The sequence below is a fragment of the Ruditapes philippinarum genome, unplaced genomic scaffold (assembly GCF_026571515.1).
Source record: "Ruditapes philippinarum isolate M1 unplaced genomic scaffold, ASM2657151v2 ctg2377_1_1_1_1, whole genome shotgun sequence".
NCBI lineage: Eukaryota > Metazoa > Mollusca > Bivalvia > Venerida > Veneridae > Ruditapes > Ruditapes philippinarum.
The window spans coordinates 190,517-213,373 of record NW_026860257.1 but is presented as its reverse complement, the minus strand read 5'-3'; the positions used below and the strand labels follow the sequence as shown (position 1 = coordinate 213,373).

Genomic DNA, 22,857 nt, shown 5'->3' with positions numbered 1-22,857 from the left:
ACTCTTGTTTAAAGATACTTCTTCTCTTTGTTGTTCTCTTATTCATTTTTGCAGACACATATTTGTTCCAGCCTTTAGTTTTACGAAATACTATATTTTATCATAGCAATTTACAAAAACAAAACATATTTTGGTATATTTTAACAAGCCACGATGTCATCAAAAAGTTCATCATTTCTAACTCCATAAAGACCAAAATAACATAACACGTTTCAAATATTAAATATATTCATAAAATAATGAAACAATTTCAATTTCTAGCGTAAATTTTATTCTGTGAAATAAATATCAGAAGAACAAATTAATTATGTTAAAAATACATATCTCATACATAATTAAAACAAAATTTTATAACAGTGCTTAATATGAAGGATATATAACATATATTGTTATAAACAAACAGCAGTGCTGATTTTTTACTATAATACATGTATATACAATAACACGATGATATAAGACATTACATGCCCTTCACAACTGAGACATAGAATTATGTGCATTCGAGTAAATATATCACAAAAATGTTTCATATTATTGCATATGCCTATTCATGCAGACGTTAGATAAACATGAAAACGGATAAGACATCATTTGATTTTGTTAAACAATGTCATCATATCTTCCGCCCTTTAAGCTCTTACATAAATAATCAGGTTTAAAATCAATAATCGATGAGACAAATGAAATATTTTCAGGTGATTATGCAATATTTACCAACAACAGTACATAAAGACCATCGCAGTGTAAAAAGTATTTTCACAGTGTAAGAAATAGTTCGTTGCAGATTGAGAAATAGTTCGTTACTGCCATAGAAATAGTTCGTCACTGCCATAGAAATAGTTCGTCATAACGTGAGAAATAGATCTTCAAATGGGAGAAATAGATCGTCAAAACGTGAGAAATAGATCGTCTCTGCGTAAGAAATAGTTCGAAACATATTCCTTTGCATTAAGTACGTATGTTGCATATTATTTGGCTCACATGTAACTGCAATGTAAATGCTTCGTTTCGACGCACTTCAATATCTCCAAAAGTAGCGACTTCGTCACGCAGTTTTGTCATTCCCGTTTTGTGGTTTTCTGCAAAGCGATTTCATAAACAAAGAGTTTATTCGGCTAAATAAACTCACATGATAACCATACAGAAGAACAAGAAAAAGACAAAAGCGAGGAAGAAGTAAGACGTAAGATATTTTGGTACCGAAATCACAAATTTATCTACAGATTCAGGTAAGCAGGAGTTCTTTGGCAGTAGCCTCGTTTTCATTGGTGCTAATGACCTTGACATCGTGCCTGTAATGGCGGTTTTCGCGCCTTCCCATTTTCCGGGGCCTTGTAAACGGTACTGTGTTGGAACACATGGACCGAAGAGACATCTAAGGGCCAGCATCGGGTCCTCAATAAACATTTCCTTTAATTTTGGTTTTACACCAATTTCGGTCGCAATGTCGTCCATATATTGAATCCAGAAACACTGCAAGTAAAAAACCCGTCTTTTTAAAAGATAACAAGAAATTTAAAACATAATTCAAGACAAGGACAAGGAATACCAACAGCAAAAGCTTAACCAGCACTAGCAACAGCAGCAGCAACAATACCAATATCAGGTTTTAATATTTCAGCTATTAAAAGTTAAAATTCTAAAATTATTCGTACTTAACTCAAAGAACATATGAAATGAAAGAGACGTCACAGACGTGAGTATAAGACTTTTTGGATTTTTTATCAAGGCTGTAACAACTAGAGTGCAATCTGAAGAAATTAAGTATGTAGTGTAATATTTTATTGCGTAGTTAACACGTTTTTTGTAACAGTTTTTAAAACAATCACGTTTTTTTGCGCCTGTGAAGTCTGGGGAAATATTTCGGGGTCAGAGCGCTGACCGCTACTAACCTGTAAAGTATGACGTTGAGAGGAAACGTATGTGCTAGCCATGGTCACTCGTTTGTCTTCTATGTCTGCCATCATTACGTCTTCAGGCGGCAATTTGTTTTCACCTGACAAATATTAATGCTGATGTCACTATATCAAAGTTACAAGTATGTTTCGATATTGATTTTCGTGCATTAGGAACACATGAAAAAGGAGGGCATCATTGTATGTATTCTGTAGTTCGTTTTAAATAAATGAAGAAACTATATTTAGCAATGAAGGCTACATAAAAATTCTTAGCAACCATTAAACAGTCTGATAAAAATACATTCAACGCCTCTAAAGCCTAGCAAAATAGCTGAAACTATCAAGATTTTAGGCAGATAGGTACATGTACATTTCTTTCTGATAACCGTAAATTGGAAATCGTTTTTCCCACTAGGAGCAAGGTCACCATAATTCTATTTGAAGACCTTCTGTGCGATACATAGACCAATGAAAGTGTCTACCATATCCATGTACCACGCGGTCTAAAATAATTCTTAAGTTGTTATAAGACAAAATATTTAATGATATTGATGCTAAAGAAAATGTCTGTTTACCAGCCATTTCGTTACCTTTAATTATTCTAGTAAACCATCTGCATTGCATTTCTGAGATAGGCATTACGGCGCCTATTGCCTGGACGAGACCAACTACTGCCAAGGTAGGATGGGATAGGTGTGGCGGAAACATATACTTGTACAATGACGTTTTGTTTCCCTCTACTCTCGTGATTGACTCGTCTACGATTCCAATTTTATATTCATATCCGGTAGCAAATATCACAGCATCTACTTCCTGTAAAGAATGAAAACCATCTGACTCAGTCAAACGCTTGTAATGCTAATCAAACTTCCGGTTTTTCTTGGTGATATATTTAGTCATTTCCTGTCAGATAAGTCTAAGTTCATTCAACTGAAGCATGCAAGTTAACTTTTTATTTGTTATGGAATAAGGGTGTGCATGCTTATTTCAATGTTGAATATTTACGGTTTGATCGTGATTATTTATTGAGCTTGCTCTACGTCACTTGTTCGATTTGATAAATATCAGATCCGTTTATGATAAGTCAGTGAGTCAATGAAACAGCTCGTTTCTAAAACGTTTTGTTTGTGATAAGCAACATTAAAACATCATAAAAATAGCTTGTTTATCAGTTTATTTACCTCGACGGAGCCGTCATCAAACTGGACTGAGTTTTCGTTGAAATGATGAATGTTAGGTTTGACTCGTAGACCGCCTGTCATTATTCGATATGGAAGCTCGTCATTTATTGTAGGGTGCGCCTGTAGAGCTCTGAAAGAAAGTAGTTCAAATATGGCGTAGTGATACAATGCTGAGAAAGGGCGTTTGAAATAAAAAAAGAGAGCAAAAGTCATATCAACATCTAAATCCGATCTTTCTATTACTAATGCACTTATCAAATGTTTTGAACTTATTTACATTTTAAGCTGCATACCTATGTCTTGGTTTTATTCCGTAGCTTTCATGATCGAATCTAAAGTTGGCCATCTTTTCAACGCTCCATTCGAGTGCAGAGTGCGGAAGTGAGAACAGGAAGCGATTATTTGCCATGGCATCCGCCGGAAGTCCCCAGAATCCCATTCTGCTGATAACCCACGCGCCTCGACGTGTCGACAAATACACCTGAGACGCAACGTGACTAAGATCAACGGCAATGTCAACTGCAGAATTACCAATACCTGAAAGTAAATATATATTTTCATTTAATTATACTCGTCCATATCAACAAGATGCACCACTATCATCATCATCATTATTATCATCATCATCACCACCACCATCATCATCATCATCATCATCATCATCATCATCATCATCATCATCATCATCACCACCACCATCATCATCTTCATCATCATTATCATCATCATTATCTTCATGATTATCATCGTCATCATTGTTACTATCAAACTCATCTGAAGCATTACTTTGTTTTTACTAATAATTATCATCATCTCATCATCACTATCATTTTATCATCATCATGATCATCATCATCACCATCATCATCACCACCACCACCATCACCACAGTATCCTCGTTTGCACCACTGCATAAAATGATTATTCATTAAAAATAAAAATACAATTTCTTATACTTTTTATTATTTGGTTATTTGGTTATTTCATAATTAATTCTTACATCATTATACTTTTCATATTTGGTACACAAAGTTATTTTTTCTTTAACTAAACCCCGTTTAATAAAAACCATTATGTTTAATCTGTTGTATTAATGTTGAGATTTTTATATCAAAAATCTAACAAAGAAAGAAGTATAAAATTTCAGAACGAGCGTCTGCCCCCGTCCATCATCCGGTTCATTACAAGCCGGACAAAAGTGACTGGCCTTCAGTATTGTCATGTTAATGAGAATTGGCTAGCTATCAAGGACAACTTGTCTAAACCGGTGGCCTTGGCATATTTTCTTTTTCTTCTGCTGAACAATCGGTCAACTCGATTGAATGAGACGCTTCGCAAAATTTTTTTTATAAAGAACACAGTAAACTTGATTGCTGATGATTTATTTTCTTCTGTTTGAAATTTTCGATTAAGAGATATTCGGAGTCAGTGGGGGAATAGGTCAGTCAATACCGCCCCCACACGCTGATGATAATTTGGAACAGTAAAGTATTAGACATTACATATTGCACAGATTAAGAGCATGATTTCTGTTGGGCAAATTCCCCGAGAGCCGGCTATAAAACACCATATAATTGCAGCTGTTGTCCGGTCAGCTGTGATATGGCTCATGGCTCATCTACTAAGCTGTCGCCCGACACCCCACCATTATTGCCGACCAAGGTCATATTGACGGTTGCATATATAACGACTGTTTGGGTAATGTTATGCCCAATGCATTAAGAAAGATGTGTCATTTATATTATACACATGTACATGGTGTGACTGACCAACTGGCCGACATACAACAGACGATTTATCTCTCAAAATTTAGGTCAACGTTTGACCCATTTGATTATGAAAATAGAGACTTGCATATTTTTATTGCATAATAAATAGCTTTTTAATAGATAAAAACTGCGAAATATATATTAATACTTATGGCGTTGGCATAAAAATTAATACAAGACAAGATGTATATTTTCAGATGTATTTCTCAAAACTTTTAACTTGCCGAATTAATAAACATGTACGTATTTGCCCAACATTGAAATTTAAACAGCTCATTCAAAATTATCAAGATTCATAACAAAGAGTTACCAGGAGTCGAGTCTAGTAAAGCTTATCGCTTTCGACTGGCAATGTGGAAAGAAACAAGTGTTATGGTAAAAATGGTTATCGGGAATAAATGATGAAAAGTTTTAAGTTTAATACTTTAACAATTATTAGCATTACCAAAAATGCTTGGAATCGCCGTTTAGCCATGAATATAGACATAATTATGAGTAAAATTACGTATTTTTTAGTCCTCGGGTCCTGGCACCGCTTGAAACAACAAACAAACAATCGCACGCACGCATGCACGCAACAAATCCGCTTTCTTCCTTCAAAAACAATACAATATTTTTAACCGCAAATGGGCTCTTAATAGGTTAACGACATTGTGGGTTTCCGGTTATGTGCGTAAGAAAATGTAATAAAAATCCTTTTCTTGATAAACAACAATCGTATTTAAATGGTACAACAACAAAAAACAATAAATTGCAAATTTTAATTGCCAAAGAATGTCTTATTTCTTTATTTATTCAGGTTTTTAACCTTGTTTTCATCCATTCGTGGTCAAAAATGTTTTAAAAATAAAAAATAATGATTAACCAATAATTTTATTATTAAAGGGACTCGACTGAGGTTTTCCTTTTAATACGAAGGGACTTGACATATTTTCACAAGACTTGTATATACCATTTAATGTAGGTCTGGACTTATAATTTTTTTGCATAACCTCATTCCGTTTTCTCAGAATAAATATATTTATTGTGCAAAATGACCAAAAAATAATAATAAGTAATAAAATGAAATAAATTAAAAGCGTTGCACCCTTCAATCAAACCGTGTTAAAATTCTTGCAAATATAGATTTGTTTTAGCTAAATATACTGAGTATATTTTTACATACATTAATTCTCTTTGGCAGATTTTTCCGTAATTTAATCGGTGAAAGAATTTCATTTATTTGCATCAGTGGAACTCCTTGAAATGTTATATTCCGGATGTTTGACGTTTGATAATTTGTTTTAATTAATATTATTTTGATAACCATAGTTTCATCATTGACGCTACAACGATTTGAATAAAGAAAACAACAAAAAAGAAAACGCACACTACACACTTAAAATCAAAGACATCCACTAAACACACACATCAACACATCAATAGAGCAGCATAACAATATCTCATAACATAACTGCTTGAGAATGCCTCCCTTTTTCTTACCACCTACAAGGTATTTTACTAGATAGAAAGATTCAGTCCTTTTTTAAATCTTGGAATAGTTTATTGATAAGTCATGCCTACTTCTATTCATGAATTTTCATCATACAAATTTGACAACACACATTACTGCTATCCTGTCGGGTTATGGATTGATAGGCAAGTTGTGCCGCGAATCGGACAACGCATCAGTCTTAAGATGATGTTTCCTTAATGCTGCATGCCTCCAGATGAGACAAAATATTTCAAGAATATGAAAAAAAAGATTTTCAGAAAAATATTCAAGTAATAAAAATTTACTTGCGGTAAATGGCTGATTTTCCAGTATTTATCACCATATTTTTCTGTGTGACTAAAACAGTAAGGGAAATTTTGCATATTTTGACTCTTTTTGTAATTGACATGGATTGTAAGTGGTGTTTGCAATGTGTAAATTACTTTCTTTGCTCACTTCATAATATTTTACTTTTAAATACATTTTCAAAACTTTCATGAAAATTAGCCGGAATCTGGGGAACATGCTGCTTTAACCATAAACAGTTTGTTGACGATCAAAGACTTAAAAGTTTATTAAGCCGGTTCTATAGATATACTATTTATGACACACAATAAAACTTGTCTGGATGAAAAGTTTAAGCATTATGATTTAACATTTCTTTTTAGTGTAAGTCGATCATTGTTAAAACTCAAAATAAAATGTTTTCATTACAAGAAGTCTACTGACTAAAGTTTTCTTACACTAAAGCTGTCCTAATATCACTTTGTTAACTATATGAGAATAATAGTTATAGAATCATATGTGACATTGATAGTTATATTAATTAATTTGTTAACTATATGAGAATACTAGTTTTAGAATCACTTTGTTAATTTTATGAGAATAATAATGATAGAATTTTTTAAAATATATGAGTATCATATAGTTATAGAATCACTTTGTTAACTATATGATAATAATAGTTATAATCACTTTGTTAACTATATGAGAATAATAGGTATATAATCACTTTGTTAACTTTATGAACATAATGGTTATATAATCACTTTGTAAACTTTATGAGAATAATAATTATATAATCACTTTGTTAACTGTATGGTAATAATAGTTATAGAATAATTTTGTTAAATATATTAGTATAAAAGCTATAGAATCACTTTGTTAACTTTATGAGAATAAAAGTTATATAATCAATTTGTTAACTTTATGATAATAATAGTTATATAATCACTTAGTTATATGAATAATAATTATGTAAGAAATTATTCTAGCATGACAATTACAGTTACTTACCTACGACAACGACCCTCTTGCCGATGAACTGAGAATTTTCCTTGTATCCATGGGAATGTAGTGTTGTGCCTTCAAATCGACTTAAACCCGAGAAGTTTGGTTGATAGGGAAATGTATGATGTCCAGTGCATATTAACACTCCGTCGAATGTTTCTGTCTTTATGTCTCCACCTTCCCGACGAACAGTGATGTCCCAACTTCCGTCAGATTCGTATTTATCTGATTGCACAACCCGCAGCACTGATGTGTTGAATTGAATATGTTTTAACAGTCCGAATTTATCAGCGTACATTCTAAAATACTGTAGTACGTATTTGTGAGGCATGAACATAGGGAAATGTTCCGGCGGCGGAAAATCGCTAAATGCCATCATTTCTTTACTGGTATTAATCACACATGATTTATAGATGCTGCCCTTTCCGACCTTAGCATCGTCTGAATAGTTCCATAGACCGCCTATGTCCGGTTCCGTTTCGAAGCAGACGGGTTTTAAACCGTCCTCAAGACAACTTTTTACCGCCGCTAAGCCACTGCAACCGGCGCCAACAATTGCAATTCTCTTCATACCTGATAAAAAATAAATTTATTTCAATTTGAAAATACAAACTCTCGACTGTATAAACTAGAAAAGATTTATTATCAAAATTACAGCGCGTGAATATTTTTTTCACATCGACTCTGGTCGCATTATGCGGACAATGACTGGCTTGCTGTATTTATACGCATATTTTACATGTGACCATTTTGACAAAACAGCTGACCAAAATTTGAATATTCATGAAGCAAAACGAAAGAAAACATTTCAGATTTACATGAGAAACTTTATAACGGCTAAGCATTGGATAAGAATTATGCTCCGCCCTCTGAAATTCGGGTTCCCCTGATAAACTGACGGGTATGATAACGTTTCGTAAGTTTTCTTTTTTTCTTTTTTTTTTAAGATGACGTTGTATTTGAAGTATCAGTTTCGTAATAAATTAGTTTTTAAAACTCTGACGTAAATCTTTGAAATTTCGGATAAATCATATTTGGATTTGTTGCTAAACTCTAAATTTGATAGTTTGTATCTCTTGAAGTTGATAGGTAATATATATTTATATATATAATGATTTCAAATTCGTCCCACTGACCTACTACCACACTGCCATAGTGACACGTTTAAGTAAATAAATCCTTAGATACTCGTTATATTCAAGGGTGCAAGTTAAATATATGATATTATAAGTATACGAAAAATAGATTTAAGCTTCCCAATAAGGTGCCGAGATATATACCATATACCATGTATTAGAATTGATTTAAAGCTACATGCCTCCAGATGAGCCAAAATATCTCAAGAAAATTAAACTTGAGAAAAATGTACTGAGATTTTAAGAAAATTTAACAGATTAAAGCTTAAAAAAATATTTATTTACATGTTAAATGCGACTGATTTTCAGTATTTATCATTATATATCTATTGCGTTACTAACGCAGTACTTAACGTCTCCTTCGTTACTAACGCTGTAAGAGCTATTTTTGCTTATTTTGACCTCTTTTTGTGTTTTATTTTGATTGCAAGTGCTGTTTGAAATGTGTTAATTATTTTCTTTATTCGCTTTATAATGTTTTACTTTAATTCTTTTTTTATAATATTCATAAAATTTAACTCGTGTAACCTGCGCTGTAATTCACAGTAACCTACGGATACAAGTAGATCATTTTGTTAGTACAATGCGGGAAGGAAGCACCCTCCCTAACAGAGATATTTCATGCAAAACATATATTTTAAGCGAAATAATAATAATAATAATAATAATAATAATAATAATAATAATAATATTATGATAATAACAAAAACAACAACAACAACAAAAACAATAATGATAAAATTAATAATAATAATAATAATGATGATGATGTTGATGGTGGTGGTAGTGATGATGATGATGATATTAATAGAACTGAACAGAATAAATACATGTAGTACAGCTTGAGGATAACAATGCATCTTAAATCATTTGTTCGAAAAAAATAATTGCACAAAAAGTTTCATTCTAAAACAATTTTTGTTATTTTTTATATAAAAAGATACAACGGACCAGCTTAATTATGTCATTATATAGATATATACAAAACACTAAACTATTTTTTATTATTCTGGGAAATGGTCAGGATTGAGGGCAATGTTTTTAACTTTCACTCTTTTTTCCCCATCTAGACACATTTTTCAAAATGTCAATGAATTCGGTCGAAGGACTTGGCAGTTACGGTATTCCGAAAGAATTCATAATTTATTAAACGAATCATCTTTCGTAACACCCATTTATAACTGACCACTGGTCACTAATGTACGCAATTACTTAAACACAAGGCACGTACGTTATAATTTGCCACTGATGTGTATGTATTTTATGTAATAAACCCTCTATGCGGTGGATGTATATACATGGATATTTTTATGTTCCTTCCTTCCTTCCTTCCTTCCTTCCTTCCTTCCTTCCTTCCTTCCTTCCCTTCCTTCCTTCCCTCCTTTCCTTCCTTCCCTTCCTTCCTTCCTTCCTTCCTTCCTTCCTTCCTTCCTTCCTTCCTTCCTTCCTTCCTTCCTTCCTTCCTTCCTTCCTTCCTTCCTTCCTTCCTTCCTTCCTTCCTTCTTAATTACTTAAGTCGTCTAATAACGAATAATGCTCTATTTTCAGAATTTAGATATTTAGCCAAGCCACCGGATAGCGTGAGATAATTTTTGAAACAATTTCGGGTAATGTTATATACATTTGTGTAATACGAATCAAAATGATTTCAGTGATAATTAAATTATTATATGATTATCTTACAAGATGCTCATACAGAACCGATGACTGGAAGCTCGAGTTGCCACTTTCAAGATAATTTGAGCCGTGTCACGACAAAACCAACATAGTGGGTTTGCGACCAGCATGGATCAAGACCAGCCTGTCCATCCGCGCAGTCTGATCAGGATCCATGCTGTTCGCTGTCAGTTTCTCTACTTGTAATGCGGGTCAATTATTTTGTTCGAGAACTGTAAAGTACGAATACCTTTTTAAAGTTAAGCGCTATACCGTTCTACAAGTTTAGGGGCCACCAGAGCAGTACTTGTGCTATACACTTGGAGCAGCAACTTAGAGACATCGTCTTCATATTAAAAGGTTAATAAGTACACATTTTTTATTCCTTTACTAAAACATCAGACATACAAGTCGACAAACACGACACTATTTTCAATGATAATTAAAATCATCAAATAAAAAATTAAAGAAAGCAGAAGAATTCAATAACGTTTCTGTTTCCTTATTGCCGAGGTCGTGTAGTGTTAATAAACAAGAGGGCTTTGATGGCCTGGTCTGGATCCATGCTGGTCGCAAACCCATTATGTTGGTTTTGTCGTGACGCGGCTCATTTATACATGTATAATACACAGATATGCTAATTATTATGATGTCCTTGATAAGTGTTCTAGTTCTACCTATGACATTCAGACATTATACAACTTAGGTAAGTATGATACTGCGTAAGTACATCTTGGACAATAATAAATTGTTTACTTTTGAAAGAGAAATATTAGGGTCAGACAAAGTCTGGACACTGACCATTAAAATAATTAATGGTTCACGAATTAAATATGTGATACATAATGTTACTGCATTTGTCAAGGTTAGAGGAATTTTGAAACATTATTTCGCGAGTGCTGTGCGGTTACAGGTCAAGCTCTCGTTTTGTAACATGGCCAGCGATTGGCTTTAAAAAAATACAGGAAAACCCGTAAGATTCAATTGGACATGAGGTGATTGGATGAAAATGGAGTATTTTTAAGTATGAAACATAATTAAGAGACTAACACTATATTGTTTTCTGAAGAAAATTGAATTTTTCATAAGTCTCTATGATAAGTTGTGACTTGGATATTTGTATTCACAAAAAGTGTACGTCAGTCCTGTGATCAGCAGAAAATTTCAATGAAAAAGTGTGTGGGGTCGGGGGTTGGGGTGATCCTCTTAGAAGTCATTATGCGGAAAAAATGGTTGGCTACCTTTATATAATATGATCATTTTTATGTGTCAGGCATTTCAATCTGCAAGAAAAATCACTTCATCAGGATGAAAACTCGATTTTAAGGTAGGATTAGGGACCATTTCTTTTATTGTAAGTCAATGGGAAAATCAATGTGAGTGTCTGACGTACAGTGGAGGTAAACGTTCAGGTAGTGTGATTTTGGAAAGGCATTTTGTGCCTAGCTTGTAAGGAAATGAAGACGGCATCCAGTCATGTGTTTATTCAGGGTTTCAGACTCTGACACATGATATGATCTCTATATTGGTACATTCATGTGTTTCATTTGAATCAAGAGAACGTTGCATTCTTTTACCTTTTAGTATGGATGCCTTCAAAATATAAAACCACTAAGTATATTACTGTAAATGGCCAGAGAAACGTATTTTCCTACTCATCAAAAGCATTTAATGAAAATATATAATGTTACAGAATAGAAACAGGAGATTAAATTAAGCCGGGGTAATAGATAAGGCCCTGCGCCTTTGTGCCAGTTTTGTTATAGAATATACCACGTATCTTAATTACATCCGAGAATATACCAAGACTGTGGTTCCAGTTGAAGTATTTGCCAAATTTGCAAGAAAATCTTTTAGTATTAAACTCCCCGGTCTTTACTACTTACATTGGCAACAGACCGCTTTTGCTCCAATTTACTTAACCAAATAACAGATCGCTTTGGCCTTCATATAATTACTTGACAAATAGACTGGTTATCTTTGAACACAAACCCTTTTGGTCTATTAGTTAACTTGACACATAAACCTCTTTTGCATCTATAAGTAGACTTTACTCATATATCACTATCATCCATTAGTTAACTTTACACACAGACATTTTTTTGTAGACTTCAAGCTTAATCATCATCATCGTCATCATCGTCGTCGTCGTCGTAATCGTCATCATCAGAATTATCATCAATCAATAAAAATAAAGATGTGGATGCATGCCGTGGTCACAGACTGTGAATTATCTCCCTTGTACTTTTTGATGATTTTCCTCTCGTCTATAGAGCAAATATGTGCATATTATATATGATATCTAGGGGAAAATAATCATCCATTTTTATTAAAGGTCTTCGCGGTACAATATCTTAGGTTTTACTTATTTGGACGCATTATTCAGAGTTACCTGTTATCTCCCGATAAAAATATAAACGCAAGTTTAAAAATACCGGTAACGTTATAAATGTTTTGTCTTATATGTTAAAACATAAGACACTCATTAAGGCCTTTAATTACATTTTAAACGTTTTCTCTTACATATAAATGTTTTTAAAAATTCGTCATTCTTGTCCGCTTCTAGCTCACCAGTGCAAAGATGTTAAACATGTCACTGATGTGATGCAGCGTTGTTTCATATGTTACCGATCTAAACAAAGTTAACAAACAAACAAACAAACAAATAAAAAAAGAACAAAAAAGAGCTGTCGGTAGGACAGCAACGCTCGACTATTCTCAGTGCTTGATAGTAAAAAAGATGCTTGATACAGTTACCCCCTCCTGTTTACAGGTTGGGGTAATGATGGTGAACAAGTGTGCAAAGTTTCAAAGCCATATGTCAATGAACTTTGAAAATATTTGGGGTATTACAAAAACTTTAACATAAATTTTAAGTCGAAAAAGGGGCATAATTCTGTCAAAATGCTTGATAGAGTTATCTCCTCCTGTCTACAGGTTGGGTCATGATGGTGAACAAGTGTGCAAAGTTTCAAAGCCATATGTCAATGGCTCTACTTATTCTTATCAAATAGTCGAGCTAACAAAAGAACAAACAAACAAAAGAATATATAGAGTATATAGTCTGCAAAACTTAAAAATGACGTAGACTAATGGAGAAAGGCAAGGCCATGTGTAACGCTGTTAATTAAATTTTGTAAAATGCCCATCCACGAAGAATTATGTTTTGATATACAAAAAAAAAATGTTTCACAATTCAGCAAGTATATGCTATCACTATTGATTATGTCCCGAAACACGTCCCCAGCTTGTAAGTAGTGAAAGTGTTTGACGCATCGTGGACAATCTTACTCTGTAGATCTATAAGGTGTGTCAAGAATTGTTCATAATTATAATCATGCTAACATGAAATTAAACAATCAATATTCAGTTCTTCCGCCAAACAATGTGTCATTTTTATAGCAAGCTCAAAGAGCAGACCTGCTCGCAAAGTGAGCTTTACGGTGCTAGATAGTGATGGTTTTGAAAGGTAGCACAACATAGTAATGTAAGCCACAGTTTCGAATGACTAGGATTTCTTGGATATTGTGACTATTATTTAAATGACTGGTTTTCTTTAACCCATTAAGCGATATAGACGCCTTTTAACGCCTTTTTCATCCCCCTTTTTTGTTGTCTCAAATGGTGAAAAAATGCATTATTTGGGCCATCAACACTTGTTTTTGTTTGAGAAATGTTGTTTAAAACAGTGACCACTTTTTCGCTCCCCCAATCAAAAGATACACCAAGGGCTTGCCATAACTCAGAAGGGGGATGTGTCCCCTTCTGTTTGGGTGGTTTGAAAGGGGCGGCAGTCCCCCTCATCGCCACGATAATTTTGGACTTGTGAGAGGCAAAAAATGACCCCAGATCGATCATAAGATAACGTGTAACCAACGCGGAAATGCATTTGACTCTTTCTCAATCCATTGAGAAGTTGCACCACTTTAATCAATTTTGATGGAAAAAAACAACGCAAAAGCGTGATTTTTTTGGCAATTTTGAGATGTCCCTCGTTGCCATGGTAACAGGAAATTTAAGCCTGAGCATATTGTTACAAAATCAATGGTCCAGTCAACATGTGTGCCAAGTTTGATTAGTATTGAAGCAGGTTTTATAACAATTTTTATATTACAGTAAGAGACTTTTCAATGACAACAGCCATTTTTCACAAAATGCTCATGAAGTAATAGGCAAAAGTGCATTTTCAGCATGATTTTTTTAGTTAAATCTAATTAATCATTGGCAAATTCGAAAACATGGTTAGAAACCACATCAATTTTCGTAAACATTGCTTTTAAACAGGATGCGCGGTAAAACAAATAATTTTACAGGGGGTACAAACTTTAAGCAGTAGCAAAAAGTCTGCACGGTTGAGCACCAGTCCTGTTTCTTTGTGATAGTTTGCATGTATTAAGAAGTTGCCAAAGCAGAGGTATTTCTTTAGCCTGTATATTCGCAGGTAATTTTTGCCAGAGGGACGAAACGTGTTGTGTTTGGTCTCGGTCCTCCGTAGATTTTGGGCTTCAATAAAATGAATTGCAACTTTTTTGACTGCCTGACTATTGTAGTTGGAATAATTTCATTGTAGATTTGCAATCTTATGTCATATTTGTTCTCAACAAAATGTGTTTTCTTTTTCCAAGTTGTGATATCAGAAATATTAAACATATTGCTTGTATGACAATGACGGCAGGAACTTAAAATTTACTGTGGAGTGCTACCTTAAAACTTTCTCCAGTACTGCACTATTATGGGTAATAGATCAGTCGCAACTTTTCGACTTACAAGATAAGGATAAAAGCCATGGAATTCGTATTAATAACGGATGCGTAGACTTGTCTCCTATGTGCTTCAATGGGAACCATATTAGGACGGGGAATCAGAATAAACGGAAGGAGTGATGACAATTTTAATATGGAAAAAACGAATGATTATTTTAACCGACTTCCCCGTTCATAGGCTTTGACTAATTTCATATTACCACACCTATTATCTGGTTCCCTGTCCTATTATGATTCCCTTGGAGGTAGGAAATGGGTCTTGGACGTGACACGTCATCTTGATGTGGTAGACGAATCCGTGGTAGACATATATGCTAGATAATAAATCCTTACATGCATGACAAAGTTACAGTCCGGACTCGATTTTGTGTACCTTTAAACTCTTATTGTGAGAAAGTAACCCTTCAAACGGTACGTGTGACTTCGACTTTTGAAGAAAGGACATGGGTCTTAGACGCGACATATCATTATGCTGTGGTAGAACTTTCAATGCATGACAAAGTTACAGTCCGGACATAAATCTGTGTATGTGGGAACCCACAGAAAGAAAGCAGGACGGACAGACGGTACGATTTTAATATGCTGCCCTTTGGGACATAAAAATAGAATACACGTAATTAGAAACTTTGTTTTAGAGGAAAGCAAAACTAATTTGCAAAATGCCTTAAATGCTATTCAGTGTTTACTGTAATGTATGGAATCTTGTTGTTAATGAAGCTAAGACTAATAGATAGTGGGTTTTAGTGAGTCAAAAACTTAGGAGGATTTTGATTTTATGTATAATGGTAAAAGCTTGATTTAGTAGATAACTATACTTACATTGGAGTACTATTAAATTTTTGAAATCAAAACAAATTCTTGTTGATGATGCTAAAAGAGCAATGTTTTCTGTGATCTAAAAAGTCCCGTAAATAATGTTTACTAATTTCTGTGCAACTGCATTTATTTAACGATATAGTTGAACATATCCTTATTTGTGGAGGTGAAGTTTGGTGATTCAAACAAGTTCAATTTTAGAGAAAATTTAGTTGTATTGTTGTAAGTTTATTTGCATTTATAAGCTTCCACGCCTAATTGTTTATGCTTTATGGTGAATTTTGCAAATTTCTATTAGTCTTGCAATGGAAAGCAAGAGTTTTGTAGTGTTTCTGGAGTAAAATTATTAATGCTTTTCTGGAGTAAAAATATTAATGCTAAGGAATATGTACACTTCTATATAAAACAATGTTGTCTTTGTCCTCTAGGAATATTGTCATTCTAAATGGAAAAGATTTGTGAAAAAAAAAAGCTCTTAGTAATCTTGGTATGTCAGAATATTTTCATCTACATAAGTAGAAAATATTAATGACCTTAAAAATATTGTGAAGATCAATTTTTACAAGATTGGCATAGTACTATTGATACATTTTCTAAGTGCTAAGTGCATCGTACATAAAAAATACTCATTGTTTTGAAAAATATCTAGATGTACTTCCATTTGACTTAGGCAAATATTTATGTAAATTTAGAATAATGAATCACCTTTTACCAATTGAAAAAGGCCGACAATTGGCTATTGATCATTATAATAGGTTCCGTTCTTTATGTCCGTGTCAAGCTATTGGTGATGAATTTCACTACTTATTTGGGTGTTCGTATTTTAATGACGTAAGACGTAAATCTCTTATTCCCAGTTTTTTATATTCATCCCAATATTTTTAAATTTGACAGATTAATGAATAGTTAATTATGATCTTTATTTTGTAAAAAACATCATGTTAAATTTTAGATTATTAATACTCCCATTTGTTACAATGTAAAATACATGTAGTACTGAATTGAACAATATGATCTCCTTTTTTGTTTATTTATCTAGTCATAATTGTTTTCTTTTATTGTGATATCAGTTGATTGTTTACCGTTATTTTTCTGTTTGTTTGTTTGTTATAACCAGTTGCATATTATATGCCTTGGTTTAATAAAAACTGAAACTGAAACTGTTTTTGCACCGTCTCACGAGTTCGCCTAACTAAAGATTTTGTGTAACTATAACTAATCATGACGGAGAAGTATTGTATTTCTTGTACGTGGGAAATTTCATGCCCTGCAAACCCACTGACTTATTAATGATGAAATATAATTAACATTGACACACTAACCCTAATGTGAAAATAAATTTAGTAACGAAAAATAAAAAAACCCGGTTGATTTATTACATTTAAAAGTCATATTAAATTTCAAACTTCAGTCGAAAACCTTTACATGTTTTCCTCATTCATCTGTCAGTTAGGCACTTAGTCATAATGCAGGGGCATGGGTCCTAAAAATGAACATTGGTCGAACACACATATTATAATATTAAGGAATATTTTCACACAAGCAGTTGCTCAGCATTGTCAGGATAGAGGTCATACAGATATTATTTTTAAATTATTATTTACATTCATTGCTCCTTTATATAAAACTGACAGCAAATTTAATTGACTCCACCCATACACAATCATAGCTGTAATATAGTAATATGGGCTTTCTCCAATAAGGTGCAAAATATTTCAGAACTTGTCCCACTCCCCTGAACTAAATACATGTAGCGACCCGTCTTCCAATCACTGCCGATTATATATTCATTAAACTTTTCCAAGAAAATGTCAGCTCTAGATTTGTTAAGGCGATTCAAAGTATGTACATGTTTGTGAAAGCGGCAATTAAATACAAAAACTCTGTATCCAACTTTTTCGAATCTAACATAGGCGCAAAACAAGGGGATCCCAGCTCTAGCTTACTTTTTCTCTATTTCGTAAATGATTTAGTTAATAATATAAATAATAACATTGAAGGATTGTTTACCATCGATGAGATAAAACTTTTTGTTATTTTGTTTGCAGACGACGCAGTATTTTTTGCGCACACACCGGTAGCCTTACAGTCAATGCTCAATGATTTACAACTTTATTGTTTCAATTGGGGTATGAAAATTAATACAAAAGAAGACAAAAATAAAGACATTCTTCTTACGATTTCAAACTAAATAACGAATCATTAGAAATTGTAACACAATTCAAATATTAAGGACTGACTCCATTCAAGAACGGTCATTGGAATCGCACCCAAAAAACTCTTGCGCAACATTCCCTTTACGTTCTCCATAATTTATTTATTGTATTCAATCAGTTAGAATTAAAAGTCGTGGATAAATGCAAGCTTTTCGACAGTCTTGTAAGTTCTATTCTTAATTACGGGGCAGAAGTATTTGGATATGACGAAGCAAAGGATATTGTATTAGTTCATTGTAAATTTTTACGAAAAGTACTTAATGTTAGGAAGTCAACAAATTTAGAGGGTCTATACGGAGAGCTTGGCCGACATTCAATGAGAATTCAAAGAAAAATTATACTTGTTAAATATTGGTTAAAGATTATAAATCTCGAAGAAAATTGTTAACTTAAACAAATGTACAACATACTTAAAATTGACGCTGACAACGAAAATTCATATAGAGGGAAAAATTGGGCCTATCATATCAAATCTATTCTTCAGGAGATAGGGATGTCTAATTTATGGTTAACTCAGTATGCTAATCAAAATAATTTCATTTCTATAAAAAAACAGAATTTTGGACATATATAAACAAGACTGGTATAGAAAAATAAATAATTCAAATCGATTATCTTCCTGTTGTACTTTCAAACATGAATTTAATCAAGACTTATATCTAAGTGTTATAAATACGAATAAATTCAGAATAGCTTTAACAAAATTTAGACTGTCAGCACATAATCTTGCCATTGAAACAGGTAGACATCAAGGAACGCCTAGGGAAGAAAGAAAATGCCAAAAATTTACCATGAATGTAACTGAAAATGAGTTTCATTTCCTCCTTATATGCCCAAATTATTGTAACTTAAGGAAACAATATCTAAAACCATATATTTGTAGGTGGCCTACTATTAAAAAATTCGAATTACTGATGACAAATAGAAATCTGAGAGAAATTATCAATTTATCAAAATATTTATACTTTGCATTTCAAAAAAGAGAATTAAAAAATAGTTAGAATGAAATAAACTGAAAATATATAACTTTTAAGAGGTAAATTTATTGTTCTATTCTGTTCTTTATTAATTTTTGTTTTGTACCATTCTTCTGTAAATTTTTAAATATTGTACAATGTTTGTAACACGTTTATCCCTTTTCATATGTAATTGAAAGTATATTGGCTATATGTATGCTCATGCTATTTTATGCCAAATGAAGATTATGTTATATTATGTTATGTTATGTTATGTTATGTTATGTTATGTTATGTTATGATTAAAAAAGCCCAATGAAATATTAGCCATACGTTTATTGGTTTTTCAGGAAGGGAAATAATTGACCAAAATTACATTATCTACCTCTTTTTATTTATTCATTGTTTTTGATACTTTGGGGAAGAATTATAATTGAATGTCTATGATACATTTTGAATAGTAAAAATAATAATTATAAAAAAAAGATTGACTATGAGCTTGTTATTTAGGATCAGAAAAAAAGGGCATAGCAGGGTATAGATGATCACATGGTCACCTACACTTTTGAAATACATTCTATTTTTTTTATATATTATATATGTATAAACAAGTAATATATTAAAGTTGCATATTACGTTTAAAAGTTTTTGAGAAATGTACATTAGGAAAAACTATTTATTAGCAACAATGGCAAAGGTTTAATTGCCCTTTCAACATAACGTAGGACAAGTGTGAAGTGATACATGTATGAATACATATATTTCATAAAAAAAAAAGACAATAAAAATTTAAAAAAAAAAAACAAAAAAAAAACAACAACAAAAACAAAAACTATTCTTAACAAAAATGTATTCCAGGTTCCAGGGACAAAAAAGCAAGAAAAAAAGCATAAATTTGCTGAAAGAAATTCAAGAATTATCTACCTTTTTGATGACACAATTTTATATTGAACATAATTATATGAAAAACATCAGTTTCTGAGAGAACTGACATTATTGAAAAGGTCATTTATTATTTAAGGTCAAATTCAGTCTGGTCTACACGAAAGTCTAGTCAAAGGTCTAGTCCAAAGGAAGTATGAGGACAATAAAAAAGGAAAATTAATGGCCAACGTTAAATTTTCCGGACGGCAACGGCAACTTTAGCTTCACAGAAAAAGATATAAACGTGTTTTCAATGTCTATATAAACTAAGTGACCCAAGCGGTTGGGCTAATTTTGACCCCATGCACATTATCTAAATAATTATTAAAGAAGACAAAAAATATGATGCTACAAGCCAAATGTCTAAGCTCTACACATTGTAGTTTCTGAGAATAAGTTTTTCAAAGATTTCATTTTTAAAATCTATGATAGCTCTTGTGACCGACTTAACAAGAGCAAAGTTTAAAACTTTTGTAAAATGCCATTCTAGGATCAATCCTGGGAAAGTCTGGCTAAAGTACATCTTGTTGTATTAGTGAAATAATGGACAAACGACGTCTGTCGACGAAAAAAGGACACACTAACATCACAATAACTAACCTCTGAGCACTTTATTCTCAGGTGTGCTAAAACACTTGTATTACATAAAACCTGTATAATACCATGAGGACATTTTAAGTACATATTAATCATGTAATACTATAACATGACCGAGAAGTTCGTTCATTTTTACACGTTATACAGTTTTTATTACGTAACGAATATTTTACCTATACTCAAATTATTAACAGGTTAGGTTTTTTTCCCTATGTCTACGTAGCCGGTGTACACACATGATACACAACTCAAAACAACGAAAACACAAACGGTGAAAAGTTGAAATAACGAACGAAACCACGATGGTGAAGAGCCGAGGATGGTGAAATGCCGAGGATGGTGAAATGCCGAGGATGATAAAATGCCGGGGGTACGATGATGGAAAGCAGGAAGCACGATAGTGAAAAGTCGATATAACAAAACCACGGTGGTTAACTCTATATAATTCGTGTGTTCATCAACGTACTTTCAATTTTTCACCATCGTTATTTCTTGTCTGGCATGCACACAGAGATCATAACAATGGATATACCAAGGATAATATAAGACAAGATATTCTTTATTTGAGCCGTGTCATGACAAAACCAACATAATGGGTTTGCGACCAGCATGGATCAAGACCAGCCTGCGCATCCACGCAGTCTGATCAGGATTTACAGACCCTATAACAAGTAAAGAAACTGCTAGCGAACAACATGGATCCTGATCAGACTGCGCGGATGCGTAGGCTGGTCTGGATCCATGCTGGTCGCAAACGCATTACGTTGGTTTTGTCATGACACGGCTCATTTATAGTCGGTTACATCAAACATATAAACATTAGCTATTTAAGACTATCCTTTACAATTACAAAGAGATAATAATGTTAATGGCTTTGGTTGGAACATGAAGTTATCATAAGATTTGTACATTAATTGGTGAAAATCCGGAATAACGAAACAATGAAACCAGAAAGGTCGAAAGTACAATGGTGAAAACATGAAATTATATCGAGTTTTCACCATTTCGACTTTCACTATCGAATGCCCGTAATTTCGTTATTTTTTTAACTTTTCACCATCGTTATTTCGTGTTTTCGTTGTTTCGAGTACGTAAAGTGTCGCAGTGGCCCTTACCGCACATCGCACATTTGTAATGCTGGAGTCGGCTTGACAATAATACCACCCTTGGACCAAAAAAACGACACATAAACCAACAAATAAAAAGCAAGGACGGAAATTATGTCAGTTTGTCATTGAATGACTTTGTCCTAAAAGTTCAAAAATAAAATAAATTTTACAAACGTCTTTTAACAGCATGTTTTGTATTGTGTTACAGATTCATTTTATTGAAGTTTGTAACTTAATAAATTTGTCCCAGTGACATACTAGTACACATATAAAAGCTATATCATTTGTGACATATTTGGTTCAAGTTTGAAGCAACCTGATCACCGTTTAGGTTTCCTTTTTCGTGTTTTTGTATGGCCTGACTAATAAGAAAACAATTAGTGATGGATTTTATTTACTTATTTCATTGCTGTTTTGTTCATGACTTTAAGTGGATAGGTCTACAACGAGCACATTTTCCATAATTATTTCAAATATTGATTAAAACAATATAAATGTATCATTTGGATATTCTTATGAAATGCTGCTTGAGTAAGTGATATAGAATGAACAATTATACGATAAATAATAATATTTTGTTCGGATACATTTTAATATCCCCCTTAATAAATATCACATCTTTTATCTCACACTTGCCAAAAAGTTCCAAATATAATTCTTTCGCGGTTTGTTGTTATGTCTAATACAAAATACTTTCAGAGTAAATCATTCGTTGTATTAACAAACCTTCAATTATAAACCAGTTCTCTTTAATTAAAGAATAAAGACAATTCTTGTTTTCATTAACCAAACATTTTCCTAACTCTTATTTTTTCTATGGTCCTATTTTTTATGTAGATATGTTGACAATAACGCCATGATTTCAGTATTTTATATTTTTACTGTTTGCTTAAAAAGAGAAATTTAACAAGAAGCGAAAAACTGTGCTATTTCAAAAGATTGAGGTAATTGGATCTGGACTTTCAGTGCAAAATCTTGATCAATGCTAGAGCTGCATATGCAAGTAACAATAAATTCACAAAAGAAAAAGAATGAAATAACTCCTGTGTATGTTTCAACCAGCAGTCAACCA

At 32.8% G+C, this 22,857-nt stretch overlaps 1 protein-coding gene across 1 annotated transcript; it reads right to left on the bottom strand.

The window, feature by feature from the left end:
• Positions 1-278: 278 nt before the first annotated feature.
• LOC132759428 (flavin-containing monooxygenase 5-like) lies at positions 279-8,289 on the bottom strand. The gene is made up of 6 exons (XM_060751195.1): positions 7,619-8,289; positions 3,373-3,616; positions 3,080-3,209; positions 2,489-2,711; positions 1,893-1,996; positions 279-1,473 (listed from the first exon to the last, which is right to left on the bottom strand). Exons 1-6 carry the CDS (start codon positions 8,181-8,183, stop codon positions 1,126-1,128), a joined length of 1,614 nt encoding a protein of 537 aa, XP_060607178.1. The 5' UTR covers positions 8,184-8,289; the 3' UTR covers positions 279-1,125.
• Between the last annotated feature and the right edge of the window lie 14,568 nt (positions 8,290-22,857).